Source organism: Dermacentor albipictus, chromosome 1 (assembly GCF_038994185.2).
Source record: "Dermacentor albipictus isolate Rhodes 1998 colony chromosome 1, USDA_Dalb.pri_finalv2, whole genome shotgun sequence".
In the NCBI taxonomy this organism is placed as follows: domain Eukaryota; kingdom Metazoa; phylum Arthropoda; class Arachnida; order Ixodida; family Ixodidae; genus Dermacentor; species Dermacentor albipictus.
The window spans coordinates 479953738-479979016 of NC_091821.1; the positions used below are offsets into that span (position 1 = coordinate 479953738).

The 25279-nt window shown below is 43.1% G+C and overlaps 2 protein-coding genes across 5 annotated transcripts in view; one reads left to right on the top strand and one right to left on the bottom strand.

The window, feature by feature from the left end:
- The window catches only part of CROT (Carnitine O-octanoyltransferase), a 150765-nt gene that overhangs the window by 98443 nt on the left and 27043 nt on the right, over positions 1-25279 (bottom strand). The window lies entirely within an intron of this gene.
- LOC135901434 (GTP-binding protein 10) lies at positions 59-24691 on the top strand. Of its 2 annotated transcripts, none has more exons than XM_065431232.1 (9): positions 59-214; positions 2017-2240; positions 3676-3767; positions 3953-4097; positions 10126-10199; positions 15178-15230; positions 20168-20353; positions 22098-22221; positions 24455-24691. In XM_065431232.1, the coding sequence occupies exons 1-9, from the start codon at positions 176-178 to the stop codon at positions 24652-24654; spliced, it is 1137 nt and encodes a 378-aa protein (XP_065287304.1). In that variant the 5' UTR covers positions 59-175; the 3' UTR covers positions 24655-24691. The 2 variants fall into 2 exon arrangements, with proteins under 2 accessions (XP_065287304.1, XP_065287305.1); XM_065431233.2 differs by lacking the exon at positions 59-214 and adding an exon at positions 318-540.

Consider the following 25279-nt stretch of genomic DNA (forward strand, 5'->3'; position numbering starts at 1 on the left):
ATACAAATAATATGCTAAGTGATTGGCGTGTTCCTATCCGAGACAAGCCTCGCCGAAGTGCGCAGCAGACGCGAGGACGCGAGCGTGCGGTCGATGCAAACTGCGCGAGTGCGTTTTGTTGCGCGTTTGTGCGCTTCAACTGATAGCCTGGACTAAACTTGTTAAGGCAGCGATAATGGTTGTGCTGACAACCTTTTGCTTATATGCTGCTAAGGTACGTGTATATTCCCTGTTTTTTTTTTCCCTGTCCTTTTGGGTCTGGTTTCTTGGCGCTCTGACGGTTTCACCAGCAGCAGACTCTAAAAACTGATCCTTGCCTGCATGTGGCGTGTAAATTCGTTTAACGCTCTTCAGTTGTACGGAGTTTAGCAGGGTAATCGTGGGGATAACAGCTGCTTACCTACCGAGTGCTGATGCGTATGGCTATGACCGTAAGCATGCCATTAAGAAAACGCCGTAATTTCCGTTCAAGGAGATTGGATACACCGGACATAAAAGTGCTGTTCCGTGAGTTGAAGCGTTCATTGTGAAAGCTTTCCGGTACGTATTGACATGTGGGGTTTGCATTTGCACTTCCTGAGTAATCGTAGTTTGAAAGCAAATCGGAGTCGCCCCAAATGATCACAGCTGCGAAATGCATCCGCGTGCGCGGGATAAATTCATCTCTCTCTCTCTCTCTCTACACACATACACAAACCAAACTACTCCGCACCGCTGACACCTTTCATTCTCAAGCCCAGACGTTATAAAAGCGGAAGAGAAATATGACCCGAATAAGCAGCCCGGCCGAGTGCGCTTTAAAACTTAACCTCAGTGTCAACGCGATGACAACAAGAAAACTGACAGTATGGCCACTCGTCCTGTCACCTTGTTTGTATATGTCGTGTTAACACTACGGTTATTGCTTTGATGGGGGACACGGCCCGCGAAAGCGAACTTTTGTGCCGTTTAATTGACTTTGATAAAAAATTGGGATATGTTCAAAACAATATATATATATATATATATATATATATATATATATATATATATATATATATATATATATATATATATATAATAATGCCATGTGCCAAATCTTATTAATGTAGAAGAATTTCTGGAATAGTTACAAATTTTCAAATGTTGAAATGACTTGTAAGTCCAAACACTATTGTTATAAAATGGCAAAAATATATGGAATTCTTATGCATGACATATTATTAGAAAGGCCCAATAACTGTGCCACAGTGCAGCTGTTTTGTTCAACCTCCACAATCTTCACTTAAAAAGAAAATGGCATAATTAGCTTCACTAGGAATTGAACTTTCACCTTGCGGTCAAAATTTCAATTAAGAAATTGTGGAATCTATTTGAGTCCACTGTTCCATTCCCCATAAACTTCATCCCCATTAAGTACCTACCGATAAGTCTTCCTAATATACGAGAACAATATTTTTTTTTTTTGCAATTACAAACTTTTGTGAAATAACATAAACTGAGAAAGATGGTTCCGAAACTTCTAAAGTCTGTCATCTTATTCAGATTGCATCTATTGTAACTAAAATTCTCCTGCAGCATACATTGGACCTTCTTCTTCAATTCAGCTTTGTTCTGGGGCAGTAGCTGCCACCTTTATTTTTTTCCCAAGCCACCTTTGAGCTGCATATGAGTGAAATGCGGTGAAGCAGCAGGAAATTGGGAAATTCTCGTTTGTGTGGAGTCACTGGCTTGTGAGAAAAACACTGTTTTTGGCATTTATACTGTGCTGATGAGGATAAAATTCTTTTGACACAATCTTAGATGGTAAAGGAACCTGAAACTGTTAGACATCTTTTGGGCAAAAGTCGCAATTACGTATTTGCCCCTTGTACTCCCTTAAATTTGAACCGTCTAGCCTGAAAACAAGTTCTGCTAAACACTCTTCTTGTTTAGCAACGGTTTATTCCTGCCGTTCTGCTCAAGAAACTGTACATATACTTGTGATAGCATTATTTGCTAGTGATGCTTTTTCATGAACACGTATCTGTTGTTCAGGAGTCAGCCAAGCGCCGACCACTGCGTGATGTGAAGCGTTTCATGGATCGTCTGCGCCTGAACATCCACGCCGGCAGAGGCGGCTCAGGGTTACCACGCTACGGTGGAATCGGCGGCAGCGGTGGCAGTGTGTACCTGAAGGCCAGCGACAAAATTGAGCTGAGGGATGTTGTCAAAGAGTATCCCGACAAGCGTGTCAACGCAGGCCACGGACACAATAGCAAGTTAGTTGCAGAACCAAGTGTGCTTTCGACCACCGTTATGATGACCGAGCATAAACTTATGTGAAGCGGGCAAAGATCCCATTTTCTTTTTCGCCTGTTCTTTTTTCACCTTGCACGCAAGACATTCTGTCATTGACGAGCATTGTATTAAAACAGATCCTTCCAGTACTTCTGCTGACGTGATATCGAAGTACTTACAATATGGTCAACAGTCTAGAAGATGAAAGCAGGACACATACCCTTGAACTCCATAACTTGACAGCGTATGCTTAGCGATTTATCACGGACCTGGTTAGATGGCGCCGCATGTACTAAAAGCCACATGTTTCGCTGCTCACTTTTATATCTGTTGTGGTAACACATTGATGTCATTCATGCATGTGCAGCAAGGTCCACTGTTGACGAAACTTGTATTTTGGGGATGATTGCAACTTCGTTTTGCCATGAAGGCCTTCGCAATAACTTTTGTACTTTTATGTAGGTCTAGATGACCTATTCAGGTTATGTTGGTTTGAAGAAACTCAACAGTTTTGCCCGAAGGGCAAGGTACTGACACCAATGGCACAGTTTAGCGTAGCATTTGAACTGCTCAAAGAGTATTCAACTAGCAAGCGTCTGAGAACACTGGCGTGATGAGGAGCGCCACTAGTGATGTTGTAGGCATTTTGCCTAGATGGTGCGTGATATGCCACCGATGGGAAACCCTCGACGTTAAGTCAGAACTCGCCCCCATATTCTAGAATGCTCCTCCACTCAGCACTCCTCCTAGACTTGAGAAAGTGAATGGCCATGCCGCGTATTGACAGAAGTGGACACTGCGCTTCACTGACGCCCCTCGGCGATTCCTGAGAAGCTTAGTGCCCTCTTCTGCCCTGAAGTGGTGCTGTGCTCAACTGGTTGAAGGGGAGGAAGAGTTTCAAGTTGAGGATCATTTGATAGTACGGGGGTCTGTGAAAGGTATAAAGTTAGCTTGATGCTTACTGTCCGTTCCACTCAGGCCAGTGCGTACACGCAGCAGCTCAGCAGGAACACTATTACGTGTGCTCACAATACTCGTGCAAGTAGCAGAAGCTGCCAGCGCTGCCCTGGCTCTGTCACCAAGCTGATTGAGCAGAGAATTTTTGCTGACGAGCGCGCTCCATATCTCGGAGGCCCTTTAACCCTCCACGTGTAAGCAGCAACATGGGAAATGGATATGTATGTGTCCTCACCTTGTTTAGGAAAGTGTGATTATGTGAGAGAATCCACGGCAATGAAACGAATGCAAGGCAAAAAAAGAAGTGTGCTAGACAGTTCCCTACAGTGTCAAAAAAATAACCCTTATATATATATATATATATATATATATATATATATATATATATATATATACACTTTATGTTAATTCGTGCAGCTTCTTATCTTTCTTCATGGTGCAAATGTTTCTCGATGACAGGGCAACGCAAATCCTTGGAAGTCCAGGAACAGACATCACAGTCAAAGTCCCCATAGGAGTATCCGTCTACAATGGCCAGAATCACTTGATTGGTATGTCATTGTGCACTTTCTTCAAAAACGTTACTTTAACAATGAGCCCTCCATATTTGTTGATTCTTCATGTGAAAGGCTATAATGTGCCGTCTTTGGCACAATCACAGATGCATTTTTCTGTGTGTGCCAATTTCATCTTATTAACATTGGGAAAGCGAAATAACCACGTTTGACATGTCCAGGAGACCTGATCAAGCCTGATGACAAGATCTTGGTGGTGCGAGGGGGCCAGGGGGGCAACCCCAGCAATCAGTACCTTGGACAGAGAGGCGAGGTTGACAACATCACTCTCAGCCTCAAGCTCATCGCGGATGTGGGCTTTGTGGGGTGAGAAAACTTTTAACTATAGGTTGAGATTTCAGTGAGCATGTGAAATGAACTACAGTCAACATCCAATTTTTCAATGTCCCTCGGGACCACAAGGATGTCCGAAAAAACGAATGCATGCCTTTTACTGCCCTCAAGGGATCAAATTGCCACTGCCACTTCCAAAATAGCTTTGAAGATCTGCCACTTCAATTATTAGGCATCGCAGTGCTTGTACTGTGATAGGCGATGGTGGATGTGTGCATCTATAATTAAGGACCACATAATATGTTCCGTGACAATAGCCTCTCTCCCATCTTGGTATGCTTCACCACAATACATTGTATATGCTTGCCTGCATAGCTCCACTTTATTGCGGCGAAGCTGACTTTTGGGAATGGCATTATGCAATGTTTCTTAAGCGCTTGCCATGCTTTCCATGCTTCAAAGCCATTGGCGAGGCTGATGAAAACTGAGTTGGCACCATTACCAACCACGACTAATCCTTTCTATCAAAACATGGCACCGAACAGCACGAAGCTTGGTAGCGAACATCGAAGCAGCTAGGACTGGTTTTTCAAGACGCACGACAGCACAAAACTACCAGACAACAGTGCACCAAACTCCATGTGGCTAAACACAAATGGCTACAGTGGCGGGAGTGGCTACAACTGCTAGCAGATCGACGATCGAGAGTGCTGGTTTCAGGCTGCGAGATGATCAAAATGGCAGTTGTGGTAGCTTCAATTAATGCTGTTTTAGACCTGCAGGCACAACAGAAAGTCTGGAAAATCGAAGGGCAAAGGGCTTCAGCATCCCAAACTTTGGACATCCTTACACATTGCCACTATGGGGTTCGTGGTGGTGCAACGAAGGCGTCTCAATATTGGGCATCTCTCAAAAATCAGTCATTGACTGTAATACCCATGTCACACTGGAAAATCAATGTTATTGGCTTTGACTGACACTCACACTTGCCTACTGGTTTGATTTTGTTTTGGTATCCCATCGCTGTCTTAAAGCAACATGTGTCTCGGGTAGTTCAGGCCCCACGAGCTCTTTGCATATCAGCTTGTGGTGCCGCAACCGTTCTCGCCAACCACGCACATCAAAAGTTCCTGCCAAAATGCTCCACCCAAAGAAGCTGATAACCCATGAAGAATCCTAGGAGCATGAACATATGCTTGCCAAAGCCCCAAAAGCGTCAACGTGTGTCTCGGGCCACTTGGGCCCCACTAGATAGGCATGTGTTGGTGTCATGCGCTGCAATGACATGCAAAACACTTCGCATAACGTCGATGTCAGCTACAGTTGAATGTGCCAAATTTTAGTGTCTTCGGATTGTATGTTTTCCCGGTTCGTAGGTGTTTTTTTTTTTCATTTTTTTCGAAAACCTATTAACAAGGTTCTGCTGTGAGTGCTTTGACACCATCCATTGAAAGTGATCACCCAAGAATACTGCCCCAGTGTGTGTGGATAGTGCGAGAGCACGTGTCAAGATCAAACCGATTAGGCACCGGTAGGCTCGCAGATCGTATCACGTACCCATCTTCATGCACACAGTTCAGAGCTTTCTGTCTACGCATGGGTACACAAGATTTTTCACGCTACCGTCCTTGGGACAGGATGTGCAAGAAGGCACTGCCTCATGCAACCACAGATACTGCCGTTCCTGTGCCTACGTTCGTGGATGTGCTACATAGCATCAACAACAGTTGGAGACTCGTCTGTGCAAGCGACACTGTAAGTGAGCTCGTTGTGGACATTGCTGTACTCGAAAAAAAGCACTTGCTGGTTGTTTCGAAGAAAGTTTATAAGAAACTGACTGATTTCTTGAAGTGTGCAGGTGAGTCCTCATCGAGCTTCCTTTCAACTCGCAATGCCAATCAGACATCAAAGGAACTGACGCCACTAAACCTGAGGTTGTGCCATACATGCACAAAGTTAGCTATAGTATAAACAAAGTGGCATCCAGTTACTGTTCTTTTCACCCCCAACACAACAGCCCACCTGTGTCCTTGTACCGCAACTACTGAGAGACTAAGATGTTTGAGGCATCATGCCGAGGAATTTGTGCGCTGCGTTGTGGAAGTTGTCTACGAGATACCCTTCAGCTGCAGCAAGCCCTGTGTGGGCCAAACAGGCACACACCGGCTGTCTGAGTGAGCATGTCAACAAGTTAAGTAAATTGGATGTTGGCATCTTAGCATGCACTCCAATGCCTGTGCATTTGAACAGTGCTTTCACGAGTCGATATTCTGGGCAGGAGCGACAACAAAGCAACGCATGAACTATTGGAGAGGCACACTTCATCAGCAAGAAAGGTCCCATGTGTGTAAGCGACACTTTGATCACATTATATTCATAAGGTGCACCTTCTTGATGCAGTGCTGCAGCGGTGCAATGAACATAGCCGTCACTGTCACGTGATCAGGCTTGCGTTGTGAGAGCACTAATATTGCACTATGCTCCATTTCTTGCAGTAATAAATCTGTTAGTACCGTAAAAGCCCGCGTTCAATACGAACCCACATATAGTATGAGGCGAAATTTTTGGGACGCGAAATGGAAAGAGAAAGTTTTATCTGCGTATAATGCGAGTTAGGAAAACTCTAGGAAAACATTTATTGAAATTTCACTCCGCACTTCAATCGCTGTCTTCCTCAGCTGTGCTCTCTTTGGATAGTTCCTTGTTGGACACATCTTCCCAGAGGTACTCATCCTCTGTGCCATCGAGCGCGTTCGAGATTGTGCACTTCTTGAATGTGTGACACACAAGGTCCTCTGGTATGCTGGCCCATGCGTCCACAATCCACTTGCATTATGTGTCTGGCGAAGCCTGCTTCAGCCGTCCGGTCAGCGTCACTGCAGGCTCACCGGAGTGCATCCAATCTGTGTAACACCGCTTGACTGCGTCTTTGAATGGCTTGTTCATGCAAACATCTAAAGGTTGCAGCCGAGACGTCATCCCATCCGGGATAACTACGAGTTCAGTGCCGGATTCGCACAACAGCCTCTTCATTGAGTCAGCCAAATGGCAACGAAATGCGTCCAGCATGAGGATGGACGGGAACAACAACAGTGTGCCGGGCTGCCTAAACGAGACGGACTTTATTCAGTCGTGCACAAGATTCTCATTCATCCAGCCTTTCTCATGGCATCTCACGACCACATTTTTTGGCAGCTCCTCACCTTTAGGCACTGTCTTGCGCTTGAAGACGACATAAGGCGGGAATTTGCATCCGTCTGCCGTGCACGACAACATGACAGTGACTTGCATTTTCTCGTTGCCAGTGGACTGGACATAAACTTGTTTAGAGCCCTTTTCGTGCATGGTGAGGGGCGATGGCATGTCCAGATAAACCAGTATTTGGTCAGCATTGCCGATTTGCCCTAGCTGGAAGTTCTTGGACTTGCACAGCGAATTAATGTGGCGCTGGAGAGCCACAAGCAGCTCTTCGAACGATTCGGGCAGCTTTTGCGTAATCGAAGTTCGGCGGCGGAAGGAAAATCCAGCATGGCACATGTAGTGATAAATCCAGTGCTTCCTCTCTTTAAAGGCGGAGCTCTGTAGCCCTTTTTCTCTTGCAAGCTCCTAAGCATTTGCCTGCATGAGCTCCATGCTCACAGCTAGATGCGCGGCTCGCTAGAGTGAGTTAGAGTGAGTTAGAGCCGTTAGAGTGAGTTCGATTTCTGGGACTGACCCACTCTTCAGGCTGCGAAAGCTTCTTCACGTTCCGTTGCATGCGAAAAGGGCTTCTTCTGTTGACGCCATCCGCGAATGCTTGCCTCAATAATGCCAAACTGCCTCCCGGCTGCACTGTTGCCGATGTCCTGTTCGTCTAAAATAACCTTTATCTTGAAAGCAGCCGAGTACTCTTTTCGTGGTCCGGACATCTTCGTCCTTCAATGCGGAATAAAAAATTGGAGGATGCTTAACCTTCGCCTTCAAGAGTGGAACGTGACAGCGTTCCCGTCGACCCGCCAAGGGGTATAAGACAATGCGCTACGGCACAGCGATCACTTACGAGGCGCCCCGCATCGGACTTAGCGCCCACCTATCACGCGGTGAGCATCGAGCAACGCAGCGTTCGGCGCGACAACGAAACGTGCGCCTGAGCAAACGGAACGAACCAAAGAACTCGGTGTCTCGGAGGGGAAACGATCTACGCCAGCCAAACGTCGTGATCTGCACGGGCAGAGAGATAGATAGATAGTAATCTAAAGATAGGAACGGCGCTTGATTCTGCAACCGGGAGCACGGCGAAGCGTCGTCATTGGAGACGAGTCGGGACCGCGACGCGCCTGGCACCCAATGCGCGCGCGGCGCGCCTCCTGTCGGGGCAGCGCCGTGCATTGAGAGGAGGGGGTCTTCTGTGTTTGCCGCAAGATGGCTCTGCGTGTGCGGTAAGCGCAGAAGAAATGTAGCGGAAACGTACTTCGCTGCTGGTGTAAGTGCGACTTCTGTAAGTTACATGCTCATAATTACCGATATACATCGCAGTATAACTTTCTACGGCACGTTTCTGAGGGAAGACCGCATTCACTAGAAGCGCTTTTGTACCGCCTTCAAGCATCGAACTCGTGGCTGAGTGGTAGCGTCTCCGTCTCACACTCCGGAGACCCTGGTTCGATTCCCACCGAGCCGATCTTGGAAGTTGCTTTTTATTTATGAAGCGCCTGCCATTATTTATCACTAACGGCCAACGCCGCGGATGCCGACGACACCGGCTTTTCTGCGACACGAGCTCCTTAACGCTATCGCGTTAAAAAGATGCACTTCACGAAGTGTGGTTTGCATGTGTGCTGCCAAGGTGCACACAGAGCAATAACGAAACCAAGCTGTAGCCACGCAGCAAAAAGGAAGCCAAGCCATAGCCACACAGCAATAACGAAGTCAACCCATAGCCACGCAGCAATAACGAAACCAAAGCTTCTAGCCCAAATTTCTGACTGAAATTTTTGTATGGATCCGCATATAGTACGAATTGAACATTTGGGACACTAATAATAGGAAAATAACCTCTTATTATATGCGGGTTTTTACAGTAGTTAGCACTTTGTATGTGTGGGCCTGTCCTTTCGTGTCCCATCTAGCACCCAAAATCAAGCTTATTAAACCCCACTAAGATGCTGCGGAAGTTATATTATGGTATATAGTAGTACTATTCATCTATAACAAATTTAGCCAAAGTTAAATTTCATTGTAGTTGGCCTTGGCCTTTAAAGAATGCCAGGTGGTCAAAAATAATACAGGCCCTTCTACTGCAGCATTTCTCATTGCCCCAGTGTGTTGCTTTGGGAGGTTAAACCACATGAATCATCTGGCAGATCTTTACTTATCTTAATTAATTAAATGCCATAGAAGCTAGACTACTAATAGTAAATAGAACTGCCAGTAGTCTCATGACAGGTTTAAATTGTACCCCTATGATAACTGGTTCTCTGTGTCTGCACTGCTTTTTCCGTTCCTGAAATTGTGCACCTGAAAGAACACTCATGAGAAACACTGAAGAGGTGTGCACTGGTAAAATATTCCTTCAAATGCTTATTTTCATTACTTGTGCACAAAAATGTTTGTTACTGAAACAGGAAACGGGAAAAAAATTCTATCTTTCTTAACTCTTGCACTGAAACCTCAGCACTGGTACATCAGCGTGGCATCAGAGATTTCAAAGTATTTTGTCATATTCGTGCCATTTTGCTGATGCAAATGTTCCCAAAACTTGCCAAGTCCAGTCCATGGCTCTTTAGAATAGAATGTGGTCCATTTTTACTAACAAAATGTTTATTGGGTCTGATTAAACGCTGTCAAAATTCATGGCATTATCTGCCATGACGGCGTCTACACTTCATTGTGGTGTCATCACCCATCTTTCGTTTTCATTTTCTTTTCTGGTTTATGAAGACTTCTTTCATGGTAAGGGAGTTCCTTTCTTTGATTCAGAAGGCTAATTAACTAGTGCAACTAAATTTGTTTTTTTTAGTGACCCTTTAATGTTGCAGTGCGTGAAGCCTCTTGTGTGAAGTGTGTTGACTTCTCTTTTCAGTTTTCCTAATGCTGGCAAGTCAACACTCCTGAGGGCACTGTCGAGAGCGGCACCTAAGGTTGCCAACTATCCTTGTATGTATGCCAACTGCGTTTTATGCTCAAAATGCTCTATTTTCAATGTATAAGTCAATGTTTATTTCTTTAAAAAATAAGTGGTCTCAATTGCAAGGCCAGCCAATATGTGAACCTGACCTATAAGTGAAATCTATTCATTCTTAGCACCTTTTATGTAGAAGCAACCTTGTGTTTGGCTACACGTGAGATCTCTTCAGTGGCTTTGTATTTGGCTCCACTTTAGACCTTGTCATTGGCTTTGTCTTAAAGTTGGCTCTGGAGTTTGTTCCTCGCCTCTTAACCATTCGAAGATGTTGGTGTACCATCTTGTATGTATGATTAATTATCCAAGAGGTTTGTAGGTGTTATGGTAGTGATACGATATTCAAAGCTATGAAAATGCCTCCACAAGCTGAAAATCACTAGCACAGAAGGGCATAGTGTCCTCCAAAGCAGAAAACAACAAACAACCTCACAATGAAGAGGAGCTTTGGAATCTTGAAAATCACCAATAGATGTAGTAGTATTGTACATGAGTGATAATTTGCGGTAGTTGGTTGACTATTGACATACTGAACAGTATAGACAACAGGACTATGAGATGACAACACAGTCTGTCAAGAGTGCCACTGAGGCTGCTGTCACCTGATTGGCAAATAATTCATTGAGCCAGCTACCAGCTAACATGGTTAGCAAAGCGTTCATGAAGTGCTCCCATCATGTCTCAGTTGGCTAGCTTTTGAGATCACTACAGCAACAGCATGTAGTAATTGACAAGGCCCAAATTTCTGCAGCAAGTAACTATAGTAACCAGGAGCTGGTTCATGGTTAAAACTAATAGCATGGCAAAGATGAAGGCAAGCAACACAGCAGAAGCAGTGACTATCAACTGGAAATTTATTTAAAAAACAGACCTTTGTACATGCCAGCTCTCTTACATGCGCCATAAGGTTTATGAATTTGTTCTCGTTTTATGATTTTACATATGTTGAGTCAAGTATTAGAAAGGAATTCATTCTATTTGTAAAAAAGTCTTGCTCTTCAGTCACTGGACCATGTGTCGAAAGTCTTCCGATAGTGAAAGAGTACTTTTTTCAAGCAAGTTCATTCTGCAGACAAGTTCTTGAAACAGACTAAATTGGCAACAGCAAAGTTGCCGAAAAAGTACAGTGATCTTAAAAACAACATGTGGCTTGTCAGCCTTTGATGTTCCAAGTTTGTTTCTGGTTGCATGCTTTGCCTAAGGGGAAACTATTACAGTAAAAGCTTGTTAATTCAATCCGCAAGGGGAAGCCACTTCAGTTCGAATTAACAAAAGTTCGAACTAACAAAAGTAAAGGAGAGCAACAGTACACTGTGATTTGGAAGCAGCAGGGCATGTCTGAAATTTGGCGTGTCAGAAAGTGATGGCGTCGCGGGCACACGCCATCTTCAAGTCGAAGCTCTGGGTCCGACTGTGCCACACCACCGATGTCCACCAAAACGAACGTTAGCCGAGGCTTAACACCATCACAATAAATTGCGATGGCCGATACCTCCTAAGCTGAAAACAGAGGTGCACAACCGATTAAGACTGCCGAGACAAAGACGCTGAACATGTGAAGGTGGCGAAGGCCCTGATTCGTTGGTTCTTGATTGCAAGCGCAGCTGCGACATACTTGATTCGCTGTGTTTTGGCGCTTACCGTGCCATCTCCACACAACATTAGCAGCTGTACAAGATTTGCAAAGCCTCCGAGATTCGCAACGGGCAAAAAGTCTCGGAGGTTACGTAGAACGGAGAGGCGGCAGCTGCCGCTGCCTTCTGGCTGACCCTGCGTCGGTTAGATTTTTTCCCGATTTTGCCTTCTCTCGCCGTTCTCTCAGTTTCGGAGGCAATACAGCCTTGTGTGTAGGCAGTAAGCGTGTTTCTCTGGCCGTGTGCCAGGCAAGCGTAGTTCGAATTATCCGTGAGGGAACCTTCTCGCGTTCGAATTAACGGGCTTTTTTATACATAGACTTCTGTGGAGCTTGGCCAGACCAAATCGTACAGTTCGAATTATTCATAACTTCAAATTATTAAAGTTCGAATTAACGAGCTTTCACTGTATTAACAAAGTTTGTACATATTATGCATCCCATAAGAGGCATATGCTTTAGTAAAGCATTGAAAGAAGAATGGGATTTTTTACGAATTTTAATGTTCACAGGTAGGCAAATATGCATCTTAATGCGCATGAACGTGCGAGGCAACTAAGTGAATTTGACAATGGAATACAAATAGATAAGCTATGGAAAAAAACGAGAGTAACAGGAAGGGTGTAAGGAAAACCACGATGAAACCAGCGTGGCATGCGATTATCACTCTTTTGCAATAATCTCAATATGAAAAGCGAAATCTTTTTCTTAAGGGGGGGGGTGGGGCTTTTAAGGACTGCCGCACATAACTTGGGTTTGCCTTTTGTATACAACGCTCCACTTCACTTAATTGATGGTTCACCTAATTCATTCATCAATTGGTCTGGGTTGCAAGTCAGTGTGGGATCTGTGGGGATTCGATGGCATGCCTAAAGTTGCAAAAGTGTGAGGAATACACTGAGTCTTTGAGTGAGTTTTGGTGATCGTTAAGATCGCAAAGTTTTCTGTTTGTGTTTTTACAGCTTTTGTCTTTCTCTTATTTTTTATATGTTTATTGATCTTAACCGCATAACATTGCAAGTTCATTTCATTGCCTTGCATGTTCATGTGCACTAAAGCATGCGCATGAAGCTATTTTCCTGAATAAATTTACAGTTGATGGTCAATACTCGAGTTGTGTCGCATGCCTTCGTATTTGTCGCACTGTTAGTTTTAACCATTAAGTAGTTATGCATGCCATGACTTGGATATGGAAGAAATGTTTGTAACAACTTGTGCTCTGAAAAGGCTTTTTCTAGACGTCAGTGCTTGGAGGTTTTTATTTTTAGTTTATTTACTCGCAGCAATGTACACCCTTGCAATTTTTTAACAATATTGTGTGAGTATCGACCGCACAATGTGTCAGTGGCCTTGTAGCAGTGAGGGGCATTCTTGAAGTGAACGACGTAGCAAAATACATTCAAACTACAATTCGCCATGTACGACTGCACATGAAGTTGCCAATCTCTCCATCCCTCATCGCTACTAGGCCGCTGACGTGCCGTATGGTCAGTGCTCGCGCGATATTGTTATAAAATTGCCAGGGTGCCCACTACTGTTAAACCTCAATATAATGTACATTAATGGAATATAATTGTTGATGTGAGCGTAACTATTTACACCCTAATGTCCATAAGACACCATGCATTTTGACCTTAATATAAGAAATGGTGTTTATTCATGATTTCCATGTAATGAAATTTCACTCTTCTTGCGAAGGAAGACTGAGGCAGTGAATAGATACTGGGGGCACCAGTGGTCAAATGGCTGTGTCACATGTGGTTGTTTCCCAATGTACCTTTCAAATTGAGGGCAATGCGACAGAGAGCGGCTGCCAAACAAGAGCAGTATTATCGACGGCGGCAGCAAGTTTAGCCGTTCATGGCATCCAAGACGTACCGGCAGATCTTGGAGGCCATGAGCTGGCGCGAACGGTGTCAAGCACATCTGGGGGTGCAGTTATTGGTGCACCTTATCGCGCTCTACATAGCAAAGTACTGCCTTATGCATGCGTGGAATATGTATGCGTTCAGTGTGCACATACATACATACATACATACATACATACATACATACATACATACATACATACATACATACATACATACATACATACATACATGTATGCATGTATGTATGTGCAAGATGTATGCATTCGTGTACATGTCAGCGCATGAATGCTCATCACTTGCCATGTTAAACAAGGGAGCATTGGCAACAGCAAAAACACCAAATCAAGCACTGAGGCAAGGCACGCACAAAATATGGAACTATGTGACACGATGCCATAGTACTAATGCAATGCCCTCTCTCTTGAGGACAGCGGTAGTATTATGCAAGCAGTCTTTATCAGCAAGAAAAAGGATGTCGCCACTCATTTCTAGATGCTACAGTGCTCGCTCTCCGTTATCTTGAAATTGAAAGAAGACATCTTTGACTCTGAAGAAAAAGACTAATTCCCCATGAAATCAGGTAAAAGGTCAAAAATAACAGACTACTTTTGCCACAAATAAAATTGTTTTTGTTGAATGCAATGCTCCTGCAACAAGTTCTGTTTATAAGTAGCTGAACAATTTTTTGTAGCTGCTTGCGCTTACCCACTCCACTGCTACCTACTCCTCGAAACCACATAGGTGTTTTGTGACAGAACCAACATAAGGGACTCGTTGAATCAAATGCCTAATGGCTACAGACATGATGCATGCATGTTGTCCCAAAACACAAAATGTGGCATTCATGAACAAAGCTGCTATAATCAGTTTGTTGCCTCGCTTTCACGTGGCTTTACAGCTAAGTTTTAAAATGCTGCATTGATCAAGCTCTGTAGAGAGCGATTCACTTTGGTGAACATAGTATTTGCGGTTGTATCACTTTGAGCAATATCCAAGGTTATGCTGGGAAGCTGAGGCAGCAGAATGGATGTGACCACAGCGGGGTTTATACCGATTGCTATAGTGCATTGGAACTTTTTTTTTTTTCGGCTTTCCGCGTGCCGTACAGCTGCTGTAAAGTGGATTTTGTCGGTACGGCTTAAAACTGCTGAAGTGATTGTCGGCTCCCAACTTCAATCAAATTGTTTTGTTCGTGTTGCGTTTGATGGTTTTTTAAAAATTTTTTCTGATGGCTCAATTATGTTCATAAGATTTTTGAGCAAACTAACTTGGTATGCTTGATAGTCGTAAACTATTAGCTGCTAAAAAGCTTGATTGCACGGTTGACTTATCAAGGTGCACAAAACATTGGAATCTTTATCGAAGTGCATTCGTGAACAAAAATGTTGCAGTTTTGTGCCGACTAGTACCATGTGGCTGAAGCTCTTCTTTCTTCATTCTCTCTCTCAGTTACAACAATCAGCCCAAACATTGGCATCATGGAATATGCTGACCACCGGCAGGTAAGTCACTGTCAGGCCTTGTGACAGTATAGCTGCTTTGCACTTTAAAGCGAAGTGTTTTTAGTGAGCCCTCTTGGGCTTTCCCAACTGTGGCTGCGGCTGTCTCGCCCAATAAGCAGCTGCTTCGTGTCACGCAGCTTGTGCGTGTGAGACACAATTGCGCGAGAGCACGCGAGTGTACACCAGTTTCTATTAGGCCATGGACATAGAACTGAAATAGCAAAGTTTGTCTACCTTGCCTCTGTGTTTTGTGTCGTACTTCTCGCAGCGTACGTCTATCCTTGCAATTCTTGCCTCCATAATCGTCAACTGCGTCCTTGTGACGTCACTACGTCAATGTCTCACAGTGTGCATCCGTGTGAACTTAGAAAGCATGGAAGCTTCGGTGAGTTTGTACAGCTTCACAATGTGGCTGCTCGGTGCATAAAAAAACATGGTGTCAACATTTTCTTTGCATTGTGCCGGTGCATCATGATCGTGTGAACTGCTGTTTCAATCTAGGCTTAGATTGGGAATGGCGTAGCTCGTCAGCATGAACACTGCGTCACAACAAAGTTGTGACCGGTAAGGTGCACAAACGTAAACATTGCATCACCTTATGTGCTGCATAGATGACAGTGAGCACAATTGTATGCACCGCATTTAGTATTGTAGCATTTGAGTAACCACTTCACAAAAGCTTTAATCCAGGGAGATGGCAACATGTGGCTTGGATCTGCGTAATTTTTATGAATTTCTAGCCCATCTTTTTTTACATCTTCATTCAGATTTGTAGCCTGTTTCGTGGAAAGCTCCAGAATGGAACGCCTCACTAAAATACTGGTGTGTTATAGCATCAGCACATTTTGCCTATGGAGCTACAAAACGGGCTCAGTTTTGTTTAAATTCAATACATCAAAATTTCTACACATGTCCTGTAAACAGAAAGAGCAATCTATCTGAACTGTTGGTCTGTATTCATGTAGGAAAGACAAGCATCAAGCCATCTTGCACTGCTGCAGGAACGATCTTTGTTTTTGGTAACCAGTGCCTCGACCGCCACTTCTTTACCTTGCACATTTACATCTTTTTCAGACAGTGCGCGCTGATGGCAGTGTGTAATGTGTCCAGAAGCAGATTTGTGTTGATGTCTTTTCTAGTTCAATTCAAATACGCTTACAAAAATATTTTTCCTATTTGCAAACACTTTAAAAAATCTGCCTTTGTGTAGGTTCATGCAAATATCAATTTCTTCGTTTAAGGCAAAGTTGAAGCATATAGTAATAGTGTCGAATAGAGAGAGTGATCGTGCAGCAGGAATCTTCAAATAATTGAGTAGGCCCAAAAATTCTATATTCAACTGTTAACTAGTTCTTCATCTTTGTCTTGTCTTGGCCGTGAGCCTTGCAAAAGGCAATGTGACTTGCTTACCGAAACCAAAACTGTTGATTGTACATGTTTAGAACTTACATTCGTTACTTTTTAATACTTCAAGAATTCCTAATACATGTTGGAAATTGAGCAAAAGCAGATATCGAATTGCTTACTTGATTGAGTATTGTAAGCTAATATTCACTCAAGCTTGCATTTGTGTGTTCACAGTACAGTTACTGTGGTAACTATGGCATTAACTCGAACCTTCATATATTGCACTGTCCCATATGATGCTCTAATGCTATTGAAAGAAAGAACTGGAGCTGGGCAGACTGTTCAATTCACAGAAAAGTGAATCAGAGTTCTGCGAGCATGACCGAACAAGTTGTAAGAGAGCACAGTGGGTTGGGTGTGGTAGAAAGTTAGTTATAGCAGCAGAATTAAGAAATCTGTGCACATAGGATAGGATGTCTTTTAGATGAAGCAATGCAGGAGTAATTGAGGATTTTTCAAAGAGAAAATTGTCCTGCAGCGCACTTAGATATGCTGGCCATGATGAGGATGATGGTCGAATGCATGCCAATGCTTACTGCATTAGCATTTGTTGATCACTTTTGCAGTGCAGAGAAAGGGCCTATAACTCTGTACTAAGGATGTACTGACACACAATATTTTTTATGCATAATATATGAAATAAAGAGGTGGTAGTCCAGTTTGAATTATCCTGCAAAGGGAAATTTCAAGATTGAAATAACAGAAGTTTGGGCCGATAGGAATGTATGGGCTCTAGCCGGGACATTTGGCTCAGAGTGAATTAGCTGGAGTCACTTTAACAAAACTCTATTTTATTACAAATAGTAGGGGTGTGTGAATATCGAAATGTTCAAATACGAATCAAATTTCAAATAATGATATGCACATGCATCTATTAGCTAGTTGAGTTAATTTGTTACATTGGTACATTGAAATTACATGGCAATGTTAAAAACTAGACTAGTAAGCGGTTATACTAAAACATTGTTTACTTGGCTCATGTTAACTTGGAAAATTTAGTAATTCCCACTAGCGGTCTTCGTTAGCCCGTACCTTAGTATACCGCATTATATGCCTGTAAACTCGGAGGCATTTGACCCTGTACCAGTAATCACTCATCGCACAAACTTTCAAGCAATAAGCTCAGAATTAGTGGTGGCATTTCAGAAAAAGAAAAAAATTAATAAAGAAACAAGGAAAGTGCACACTCACTGCCTACAAACCCATGCTCCTTGCTGCTGAGAGGCTGGCTTTTCCGCAATATTAAGACGTTTAGTGGCTAAGTGCAATTTACAGGTAAAGTTTCGCTATCGGCACGAAATTGTCACAAAATGCAGTACAAAATTGTCCTAATATTCTTCGACCAGATAGCAACAAATGCTAAGAACCGTGTTTGCTCCCGCATAGCCAGCAATATATTCGATTTCATTCGTATATTTGTATACAACCAAATATTCGAACATTTTCGATTGTCAATTTTTCGAATATGAATATTAAAATATAATATTGGATAATATTAGAACTTTCCGAATATTCGCACATCCCTAACAAATAGGAATGGCAACATTATGCTGATGATGAATGCGCAGTGACATGTAAGATGGTTGTGAATAGGTAGACGTATGTGAATATATTTGAAATCTCGAATACGAATAGCATAGCTGTTGCTATTTAGTTTGTATTTTCTTAGAAAATTCACTATTTGAAATTGCCCGACATTTGTTCCTTTCAAATTTAAGAGACAACAACGCACTGAAGTCTCAAGGGAGAGATAATGACAAAAGTGACATTTTTCCGAATGATTCTGTTGCACGAGAACTGCAGTTTGCTGCACAAAGGCACCAGTTGCCTAGCATAAGGACAGATAACTTACGCTGAATAATTTAGAGTAAGAATGACTCGCCTTTAGGCATTCATTCAACTAATTTGTTGTCTCAGTTTATTGTTTGACCAATCTCACTATGTTTGCATGTCTAAGTTTATGTGTGGATCTGTTGTATAACACTTCTCACTTTCAATGAACACAACACTGTGCTTTCATCTGGGGATGTGTTCCATTATCCTTGTTTCATTACAACCATTTTCATGGTCTGAAAGCAGTTGAGGCACATTTATCCAGTCAGCGAACAAGGCTGGTGATTACGGTAGCAGGGAGGTCCATTCTCTTACGCCTGGGGCTCTCTGCCCCTCTGAGCCATCCGCCGCCTCAGACTGTGAGCTTACCCCATGCCATCCGGAGAAACATCACCGTACGTCCTCTACCTCGCAATATGCACCCAGTGCACCACGCAGAGCGAAGGGAGGCCCGCGCCCTGGCCATACACAAACGATACGGAACTTTACCCTCTACAGCCTACACTGACGCGGCTTCTTACTCCAGACGCGCAGCCACAACAGCCACCGTAGTCGTCAACACAGAACATCGGAGCAGCATTTCGCTCACACGAAACAATCCCCTCCAAGCCGAGGAAGCGGCCATAGCCCTCGCTCTCTCCCAAACAGAGGTTGAAGTCATAGTGACCGACTCCCAACAGGCGTGCCGCAACTTTGCTAGCGGCAGAATTCATGCCACTACACTCCGGATCATCAATCAACAGTCGCCAACGAGATCAGTCATGATCATCTGGGCGCCAGCTCATCATGGCATTCCTGGCAACGAGGTCGCCAACCACGTGGCTCGAGATCTGACCCACCGAGCCGACGCCGAGGAATCTGAACCCGAGCGCATGCACCCTCTAGTCTCTTACCAAGACATCACACAACACTACAAGCTAACCCGCAGAACATATGCACCTCCACACATGTCACTACCTAGAGAGCAGGAGCGATTCCTCCGAGCTCTACAGGTTAATACATTCCCCCACCCAACCAGAAATCACCTCATAGACCCTACAAAATTCTCTCCGCAATGCCGCTTCTGCGCAGAGCCCGGGTCCCTCAGGCACATAGTAGGGGGTTGCAGAGTGGCACCATTACATCATCCGAACCCTTAGCCCACTAACGAGCTTTAGGAGAGAGCCTTGGCCAGCTCCGACCTCGAGGATCAGCAACGGCTGATTGCGAGGGCCCAGGACGCGGCCCGAGCTCAAGGCATTCTGGAATGAGGACGCCTCTCCCTAGCTGCATTTACCTAATAAAAATGTTTATTCTCTCTCTTGCTCACTTTCAAGTGCCTGGCTTGTCCGGAGGTTCAGTTGCAAACAGTATTACACACGTCTACTAAATATTGTATATAAGCTTCTTTTCTTTTTACCAAACTCCAAACGTACTTCATATATTCCACATTGTTTGGAAATCTGAAAATATTCAATATTCAGATTCTGTCTATCTGAAATTATTCGTATTAAATATTATTTGGAAATTGCACTATGTATTTAAACACTTCTAGAAATAAGCTTGCAATATATTAGAGAAAATGTTCTGGAAGAGGCAGGCAAACTTGTAGAGGGTAGACCTTTTCTTGGCACTTTGCTATTAGTGCAAGCAGCCACACAGCTTTTTGTCTTCTCGATGCCTGATGAATCTACTAATATGTCGCGACTCTGTGGCAGATCTCCCTCGCCGACCTGCCGGGGCTCATCGAAGGTGCCCACCGCAACTTTGGCTTAGGCCACAAATTTCTCAAGCATGTTGAGCGGACGAGCATGCTGCTTTTCATTGTTGATATCAACGGCTTCCGCCTTAACACGTCATCGTTGTACAGGAGCGCCTACGAGACAGTCATGTCCCTGAACAAGGTCAGAGGTTTCGCCCGTTTGATTGCAATTCCTAGCGCTTCCCACTTCTACCTTATTTTTCTTCGCGTTGTACTAATTTCTCGCACAAAATATTAGCTCAACCGCTTCCTTCTTTTGCTGAGAAGGCATTATTGCTAATTTGAGTGCTTGAGTGACCATCCTAAAAGTGTCCCAGTGGTGTGTTGTTATTAGCGAGGTAGTCGTTAAAATGTTTGTTGTAACTGGAAGTGTTCTCGAAATCTTTTGATAACCAGCAGTTATGAGCTAAAGAGTGCACTTATGTCTCAGTTTGTTTGTCCTGTGGTGCAGCACCAAGTATCTTGACATCATAGGTGTGCTGTTTGTAGCGAGGAATTTTCCTCCTGGCTGCACAAGTTGATGTACAGAAGGCACTCAAGGGAAAGGGCTGTGGCAGGCTGAGGGGGGGACAACCAGTAGCAGCTGAGAAATAGATGTGGGCTGTATGAAAATCTCAACCAGGAATAGTGCAGTTGCAGTAGCTTGAAAAGCAAGTGGCAGTTATGAGTTAAGAAACTCCACAACTGTGTCCTCTAAGCATTTTAAGAGGAAGCTGTAGCTCGAGGGCTCCTATCTAAATACATAGGAAAGAAAAAGCCATTTCTTTCGGCAACTACTCCATTAAATTTGATGAGGATTGTTGCATTTATAAGAAAAACCTAAAATCTAGTGACTGTTGGAAACAAAGTTCTGATTTAGGCTGCATATTTTTAAATAAATATTCTAAAAAATTGCAAATATACAGAAAATAAGAATATATTCACAACTCTGTAACTCGACATTGAAGAAGATATCAAAATTCTGTCAATTGCATCTAATAGCACATCTAAAGTTGACAAAATTGATGTATTATACAAGTCTCTTAATAATGCTACTAATATGCGAGTAGGACCTTTGCAAAACCCTTGTAAACAAAGTAACTATTTTCAGCAAGATATAAATTCATATACCAAATTTGTGCACTTTAGATGCTCTAACAGATGCAGCTTACAGGACAATAATATCTATGCTTGGTGCAAAGCTACACATTTGCAAACTTTTTGCTTCTGCTTTCTTTTTTTTAGACAGCGATTTTCGAAAATTCTAATGAAAAATTCAGGCCCTAAATCAAAATTTTGCTTCCAACACTCATAGTAATTTGACATTTTCTCTGAAAGGCAACAAATTTCATTAAAGGTTTGACCAGCCATTATCACAGAAAAGCATTTCTGCATTTTACATGTATTTGAATAGGCAGCATCAGAGTTGGACCCAAGCTAAAGCTTCCTTTTAAGGAATATGTGATATTGTCACACCTTGGGGGAGCTGAAGAATTCTCATTTACAGGCTGGTCGCACAGTCATTTCCTTATTTATTCAGATACCTAGAGAACCCTAATATGGGCATTTTTGTAGAAGGCAGCATGCATTATTACGTGCTGTTGACCATAACTTACTTAAACTAAGCCTTAGATCGTATATTCCTTCGTTTATTTACTTTTTTGAGCTGAAGTAAGAAACAGAGCAACCTGTTTATTAAATTTGTTGATCTCCTTTTTGTGGAGCATTGGTCGGTTTCTTAATAGAAACTATAATTAGATAGGGCTATAACATCATTTTACAGTATGGTTGCACTAAATATGTGTAATGAACAGCATACTTATACTGCATATGCTATTGCATGATTGAGATGTGTCCATAGTGTCTCCCTCCCACTTTTTCAACATCAATGTGTATGACACTTTTAGGAACTGGAAATGTACAAAGAGGACCTCCTCACCAAGCCAGCCATTCTGGCTGTGAATAAAATGGACACTGAGGGGGCTATGGAGAAGTACGAAGAGCTTTTGGAGCAGCTTGAAAAACAAGACAGTGAGTTTCTTGCTCTTTTGCCCGTTGGTTTGGTGGTCTATGGATGGACTTTCTCTGCTAAAACAAAAAGTGTGGGTTCTCGTGTTCTTTCCAAGTTCTGGTCAACGACCGCTAGTACTATATCTAGTCTTTTTTACAGCAAAGCTGTATATGGCTAGGATCGTGGGATTCTTTCACGTCTGTTGGCAGAAAACTATCATCATCAATGGCTCATACATCCATAAGCAGTCGTACCCCTGTAAGCAAGCAAAAAATGCAATTGGTCATAGCCCCGTGTAAGGCAGAGGCTACAAGCACTCGGCAGAGTGAACAGTGCATACATTCTTTGGAATCAGGCATACAACATACAGAACAGCATACGTTTCAAGAAAGACCAACCTCAAAACCAGCATTTGATAAACATAACTGATAAGCGCTCGTGATAGCAAAGCAAAGCACGTAGTGCTCACCACATACGTTTTTCACCAAAGGTTCCTATTGCCCAAGCTTCCGTGGTGACGCCAGCTTGCCATGTCGGGTGGGCTGTCCCTAGCCTTTCGTATATAAAATTACCAGCCAAGCAACTGATTTCAATGTTGTTGCAGCACCGCTATAGGTGGCGGCGTGTTGTGAAAAATTACCATTACTCCCATTCCTACGAATACACTAAAATAGCCCTAGTATGTACTACCATCACTCTAAAGCCATAAAGCATTGCATACCCCCCCCCCCCCCCTCAGCAGTTGTAGTGGTGGTTTTCAACAGCTCCGCTAGGCATGCACTTTCGCAGGGCTGGGATGGCGAGTTATTGTTCTATTGTTAACAGAATTCTTAAGTATCACCCATGACATGTGGAATGGTTCTACTTCTTGAACTGGATTACCCTTTGAGGCATGCAATATTTGTACAAGAAATCAAACTGAATATATGAAACAATGCATAGTTGTATCAATTAAGAAATTCTCACTAATGAACTTTTAATCTAGTTACATTATGACTCACAATGCGATTAACTAATTGTAGCCAGCGACTTCGAAAGTCATATCCACTTCGGAAGAATTGTGAGGATCGCACTGATTTCAAGATATGCATCCTGAAAGTTTCCAACCAAAGGCACAGGCAAATATTTTTTTAGGTTTAATGTTCCAGAGGAGCAGGCACCGCTTCGCAACCCTTCCTGAACAGCCACTGTGGATAGGTTCTGGCAGGCGGCAAAATAAGTTTTTGTTAGTGCTGTCTCAGCAATCGCTTGCATCGTTATAAGTGGAGGCAACTTTGCATATTTTTCTTTGAAACCAGCCAATTAACTGTGCCATGTGTTACATTGAATGATGTACACATCAAAATGCAATTGTTTTGTGAAATTTGAGCAAGAACAGTACAGCAGTAAATGCAAAATATTTCTTCAAAATATTTAAGCGAAATATGCAGGTCCCTGTAGTAAGTAGTTATGGCTTAAAGGGCCCCTCACTATGCTTCATCCTTGCAAACAGACAAGCTCGTTGCATAGATCATGGGCTAACGATCTTGTCTGGAAAGTATCAAACTGCAGCATGGCTCAGGCACCTTTCCTCTCAAGAGAGCCACACTTCCAGCTGTCGAATCAAGGTCACACACATAAATTCCCCTATGTAAGAAGCAGTGCCTGCAAGATCACTTATTGTAGCATGGTAATTTGATAGATCATCCTGTGCAAAGTGTGGAGGACTGCCACAGAAAGTGAGCCGTACGGCAAAAAAAAAAGAAGAAAAAAAGAAACATGAAGGCAGGCCTGATGACCTAAACGTAATGCGGTCCCTTGGCTCAGGTATGGGAGAATACAGAGAAAGAGTGTCATTTACGAGACACTATTTGAGGCAAACCAAGATAGTGCTGCAGTGAATCTCACCTCCTTGCAGCATGGCAACGCAACATTTCAATGCCTTCTACCTCGTCTAACAATTAGCCAATTAAATAATTTCTTGGGGTGAAATGCTCCCTAGATTATTTTACAACTTCCAATGTATACAAAGTAAAATTTAAGACGGGGCCTGCTGAAGGGCTCGTTAAGTGTGCAGTAAACTCATTAGAATTGTTGCCAGCAGTCAAGTGGGGGGATTTCTCTCCACCTTGAACAGAGCGCCACTGTAGCATAAGCAGCTGCATGATAACAGGGGTGCACTCTCATGTATTTTGTGCACTTGCAATCTTTTCTATGAAATACCATTAGTATGCAGCATAATGCAATCCTAACTCCTTTTCTTATGCATTTCAGCATCCTCATTGCATGAAGACATCAGGCCATCAACCCTCATGCGCTTTGACGAAATCATACCCATTATAGCACGAGATGCCAAGAACACGCTCCAAGTGAAGCAGAAAATTCGCACATTTATTGATATTTATATTGAGCAACATAGGAAAGCTGAAGATGTTTCATTCGGACGAAGAACAGAAGGTCAAGTTTTGATCTAGTTGTGTATATGTAGAAATAAACCTTTTGTTTATATTATTTTGGATTGCTAATAATGAATTTCACCATGTGAGCAAGCAAAGGCATAGTACGTATCTTGATCACAGCAGGATCACGGGTGTGTGTAGGCTCTTATTGTATAAGTGCATTTCGATAGCCAGATGCTGAGAATGCCATGCAGGTTCATACTTGGGTGCATACTCGTCATACTTGGGGGGGTCTCAAATTTCTATTTCTGTAAGTAATCCAGCAATATACAATCAAACTAAGATTAAACATCTGAAATGGTTCAGTACTAGATGATATGATGTGGTGGAAATATTCTGTCAGTTGTTGTATCAGCTGTGGGTGATTAAGAGTGTGAGTAATAGCTTGTTTGCCAGTAGAATATCTTGTTATCCTTCGTTTGGGGGCATTGGGAATCCAGTCTAGCCAACAACAGGCGAGCACTTCAAGAACACCACATGATAGCATATTCTTATTGCAGAAGCACTGGCATGTTCTGCAGACCACCATTACAGAGTGCGTCAGTAGTACGCATAGCAATGCACTCTTGTGTTCGCCATCATCAATATGGTAATCGGCTGCCATTATTCAGCATGAGTGGAGGTGTGACACATTATTACC

Bases quoted from the DNA above. Each gene is read 5' to 3' on its own strand.
- LOC135901434 (XM_065431232.1), top strand. From the start codon at position 176: ATGGTTGTGCTGACAACCTTTTGCTTATATGCTGCTAAG. The intron at 3,768-3,952 runs GTATGTCATTGT...TGACATGTCCAG, and splicing joins TGGCCAGAATCACTTGATTG to GAGACCTGATCAAGCCTGAT. The intron at 15,231-20,167 runs GTAAGTCACTGT...ACTCTGTGGCAG, and splicing joins AATATGCTGACCACCGGCAG to ATCTCCCTCGCCGACCTGCC.